Raw genomic sequence first — 4,150 nt, forward strand, 5'->3', positions numbered from 1 at the left:
TATTCTGAAATGAAACATAACTGATCTACTGCTAAACAATATTGGAAAAATTAGAAGAACTTTGTGGAATATTCTTGCAACTTGAGATAATCCCATGAATCTGGAAAAACTAAGCTAAGGTTCAGCCTGACGGATCTAATATTCACTTAAATGCTTTGTACACACTACATTACAATATGCACATGACTTTTCACAGTGCAAAGTAATTTAAATTATTAACACCCTGTAATACTTTTTCCTTTTTCGTTACTTTTCAATATTTCAACCACAATATCTTTCACTGGGATTGTATCTTACTGACTATCTCAAATTACTACCTAAATTTTACATTTTAGGAAAAATGCTCATACAGTGATTAATTCCTTTTTGTGTAACAGCCTTGAACAAATAGTACACAAACTAAGGTTTTTACCCATATTTATCTGCAAAATAACACAAGCTCAGTCACAATGCACAGATTCTCACAGGATTTATGATTGACTTTCTATGGATCTTGATCTGAATCCATCTGCTGTTTCTTATTTTGCTGCAGCTTCACAAAAAATGATCAAATTGTGTTTTTTCAGGGTGATAGTCATTGGAAGATAAAAAAAAAACAATTAGGTATGTTTTGATTGATCACATGTTTATCTCCTACATGGCTTCAGGCAAAGTAAACTGGACTTATGATGTCTGATGTATGATGATGATCTCTTCTCCAAAGCTCTTTCAAAATTCCGAACCCTTTTAGCTCCAGTTTAGGAGGACAGGCATGTCTTCATAGATTCACAGTTGCATCATAACCTCTCCAGTTTTACATCATTGATTAAACAGGGAGATGTTCAGATCCTGGTATATTGTCTAAATGCTTTGATCTCCATATCTGGTTTGTTCTGGTTTGTTATCTTCAGTGTATCACTTATTTGTTTTCTAAATGAAACATGAAATGAAAAAATATAAAGAGAATTGTTTTCATCTAATTTAGAAAAGTGTAAAGCAGTTGTTCTTATTACATTACTAGATTAAATATGGAGAATTCAGATAAAGAAGTATAAATTCCCCTTGTCTAATTTAGCTTTGGGCTGGGAGGTGACCAGGGGGTAGTTTTATGAGTTTGGGACAGACAGGAAATAGTTCCTGTCAGTTGCATGTTTTTATTCACACTGTTTGTGCTGCAACCTTCAGGTGAACAAACAGACATGTTAAAATTTAACAGTGAAAACTGATTTTCTCTATAGATCATGGCAAGTTCAAGTTTATTAGCCATGATGTGCCTTTAATATTGCAACTGGTGCATCATAGAAACACTTCACACTAACACTTTCAAACAATTTGACAAACCCAATTGCACCAATACAATATAGCTGATATTTCAGTTTTTTACCGCTTTCAATAAATTCTGTAACTGCACACTATCTAAGCTGCCTATTGAATTTTTTTATACTGGAGGGCTAGCTGTGATACTTCTGTGCCTTTTATTTACTTGCTGCTCATGCCTCATAAAACTACCCCCTTTTTACCTCAGAGCCCAAAAATAAATTTAAAAATATCCTCTTCACACTTTATGCCATTTCTCAGAAGTTGATTTGTAAAATATTTTAAAAGCACTTCATATTTCCCTTCCACTTTGGCTTAATTCATATCAATCGAACACATAACCTGTTTATACAGCTCAGTAAAGTTTGTAATTGTAATGGGACAGCATTTAATGTGTAGCATTTCAAGGGGTTTGAATACTTTTTTAAGACACTGTGCTTGTTTCCCCCAGTGATTTAACTGGATGTTATGATTTGATTTGTTTAAACATGGAAACAAAGTGATATAGTGAAAGAAGACAACAAAAGTAGTAAACTATCTTTTTATTTTACCATGTCAAATCATCCCTTTTACTGCTTTAAGCAATTCTTATATAAATAATAAAATCATTAAGTATCAAACTTTCTAACATCACAACATTTTTTGACAACCTACTGTTTTAAAACAAGCCCAAAACACTGTGTTAGTTTGAAATATCACTTCTAATATTCATGCAGCTCTAATGTTTAATCAACTTTTGTTAGTTTTTTATTTATTTATAATTTTTGTGCTTGCAAAGATCAGGTGCACATAAAGGTTCATGTGCTTGTTTTTTTATCCTTAGGTATTTGATGGAGCTGTTATTGTGCTTTCTCTGGCCCCAATGGTGGCCTCCACAGTGGCCAATGGACCCAGTAGCCCCTGGGACGCAATCAGCCTCATCATCACCCTGCGCATTTGGAGGGTCAAAAGAATCATAGACGGTAAGAGAGAATTAAAACCGCTGGTCAGTCAAAATCAGTCAAGCAATATGTCATATAGATTAGTCCTGTGAAAGGAAATTGTTGAATTCAAGATGATCACAACAGAAAATAAGATGATCCTGCATTTTCTAAAAACTGTTATTCCCGTGATTATACCAATGCAGAGCTATACATCTATTGATTGTCTCTCAGAGCAAATTGCTACCTCTGTGCTTAGACTCATTCATTTGAAGGCTATGGTTGAGGAGATTCAGACAAAGTGTGATAAACATTTATTGTTGTCCCAGCTATGCTAAAGCAGCATTGCTTGGTTATTTTAAGAGGTCACCTTTACAATGAGTCACTGACTGCTTAGTGCTTAGATCAGCTGGACACAAAACACTGACCGCAGCTTATTTATGTTCATGTTTTTGGAGGATGATTAACAGGAAACATGTTCATTTCCCATTCGTAAAGAACTTATTTTATCTGTTTTATGTCTTTCTTTAATAATATTTTGGTATGTATATTTTATCTATATTATTTATCTAATTATATTACAATATTAAGTATATGCATTTTCAGTCAATGGATTTTCATAGTAATATGTCATTATTTATTTAATATAAAAATATAAATAGATACATATTTATATTTATCAATTTATTTTTATATTAGGAAGAGAAACTTTCAGTCAATTTTAGAATGTATTTATTTAGGTATTGTAGTCTAAATAAACCTGTTAAAAAAACATCAATATAAACACAATTACAAATTGGAAACCATGCAAGTAGTTGATGTCTACTGTTTAACATGCAGCTGCAGCTTTTTTGTTCCAAGGAATAAACTCATTTACCTTCTGCTCACCTAAAAATATTGTTTTTTTAGTTTATTCTGTAGCAAGGCACATCACACATTCAAACAACTCCTCAAACTTCTAAATATACAGCAGATGGTCTGTCTTTTCTATTAGGGTGAGTCGCTTGATATATTAGGCGATAGCGATCTGATGAGAATGGAGATTCAGAGGAATGAGCTGTTGCTCAGTTTGATTTGGCTGGAAAACTGGGATTTATTAGCTGTTTCACATAGAAAGTTTTGTCCGGTTAAATTGGCAGAGAATGTACGCATATAAACAGTAAAACCCAGAACTAGTGTTATATTCAAAAATAGGAAAGCTGTTTGGTAACTGTTAAATTATTTTCTCTCTCTCGAAAGAACACAGAGACATTGCTTAAAAACTTGCAATGAAGATAATACCTTACTTTTTTATATAAAATGTTCCTGAAGCAGGTTCTTAAATCAAATCATACAATCAAACAACTAATTATTTAGGAAAATAAAGGTTTTAAAAATATATAAAATCTATTGAAAAGGTTAAGTTGTCTTAGATTTTGAAACATATGTTTTCATGTTTTTTTCAAACATGACTTACCTGCTCAGAGAAAAACTGGGACAAAAGGGATGAAATGTCATCCAAAAGCTCTGGGTCTGCTCTGGCCTCCCTCCTCCGAATTGATCGTTATCTATTAGAAGTGGTGATCAGATTCTTGAACCACCTGAATAAAGAGAACCTGCTGCTCTAGTCTTAGGTCCTTGCTTTATCTTTAGGACTGAGCTAACAACTTCACCTTCTTTCTAGCTGTGAACTGCTGGGATCTCATTCTTTTGGTTATGGTGTGAAATTGGAACCTCCACCCTCAATTTACAGGTCAGCTGTAAGAAGCCATTAGACAAAGTCAAAAAGGTTGCTTTTTTTATCTGGTGCAGGGGGTGGCACAGTGATAAAGTGAATACTCCATATATGGAAGCCTCAGTTCTCCATGTCTTCTCCCTCTGACCATGCCAATTCCTGTCTGAAATTTAGCAAATAAAGGTCACTATTGTCCCAAGAAGAAACCCAACAAAAAAAA

At 33.6% G+C, this 4,150-nt stretch overlaps 1 protein-coding gene across 2 annotated transcripts in view; it reads left to right on the plus strand.

The window, feature by feature from the left end:
• Positions 1-4,150, plus strand: part of LOC107082764 (transmembrane protein C15orf27-like) — a 46,459-nt gene that overhangs the window by 31,090 nt on the left and 11,219 nt on the right. For both annotated transcript variants that reach the window (XM_015371601.1, XM_015371600.1), the window contains exon 7: positions 2,120-2,258. In XM_015371601.1, coding sequence (XP_015227087.1) covers positions 2,120-2,258 — 139 coding nt within the window. The remainder of the gene's footprint in view (positions 1-2,119; positions 2,259-4,150) is intronic.

This window comes from Cyprinodon variegatus, unplaced genomic scaffold, assembly GCF_000732505.1.
Source record: "Cyprinodon variegatus isolate N-32 unplaced genomic scaffold, C_variegatus-1.0 Scaffold61, whole genome shotgun sequence".
NCBI lineage: Eukaryota > Metazoa > Chordata > Actinopteri > Cyprinodontiformes > Cyprinodontidae > Cyprinodon > Cyprinodon variegatus.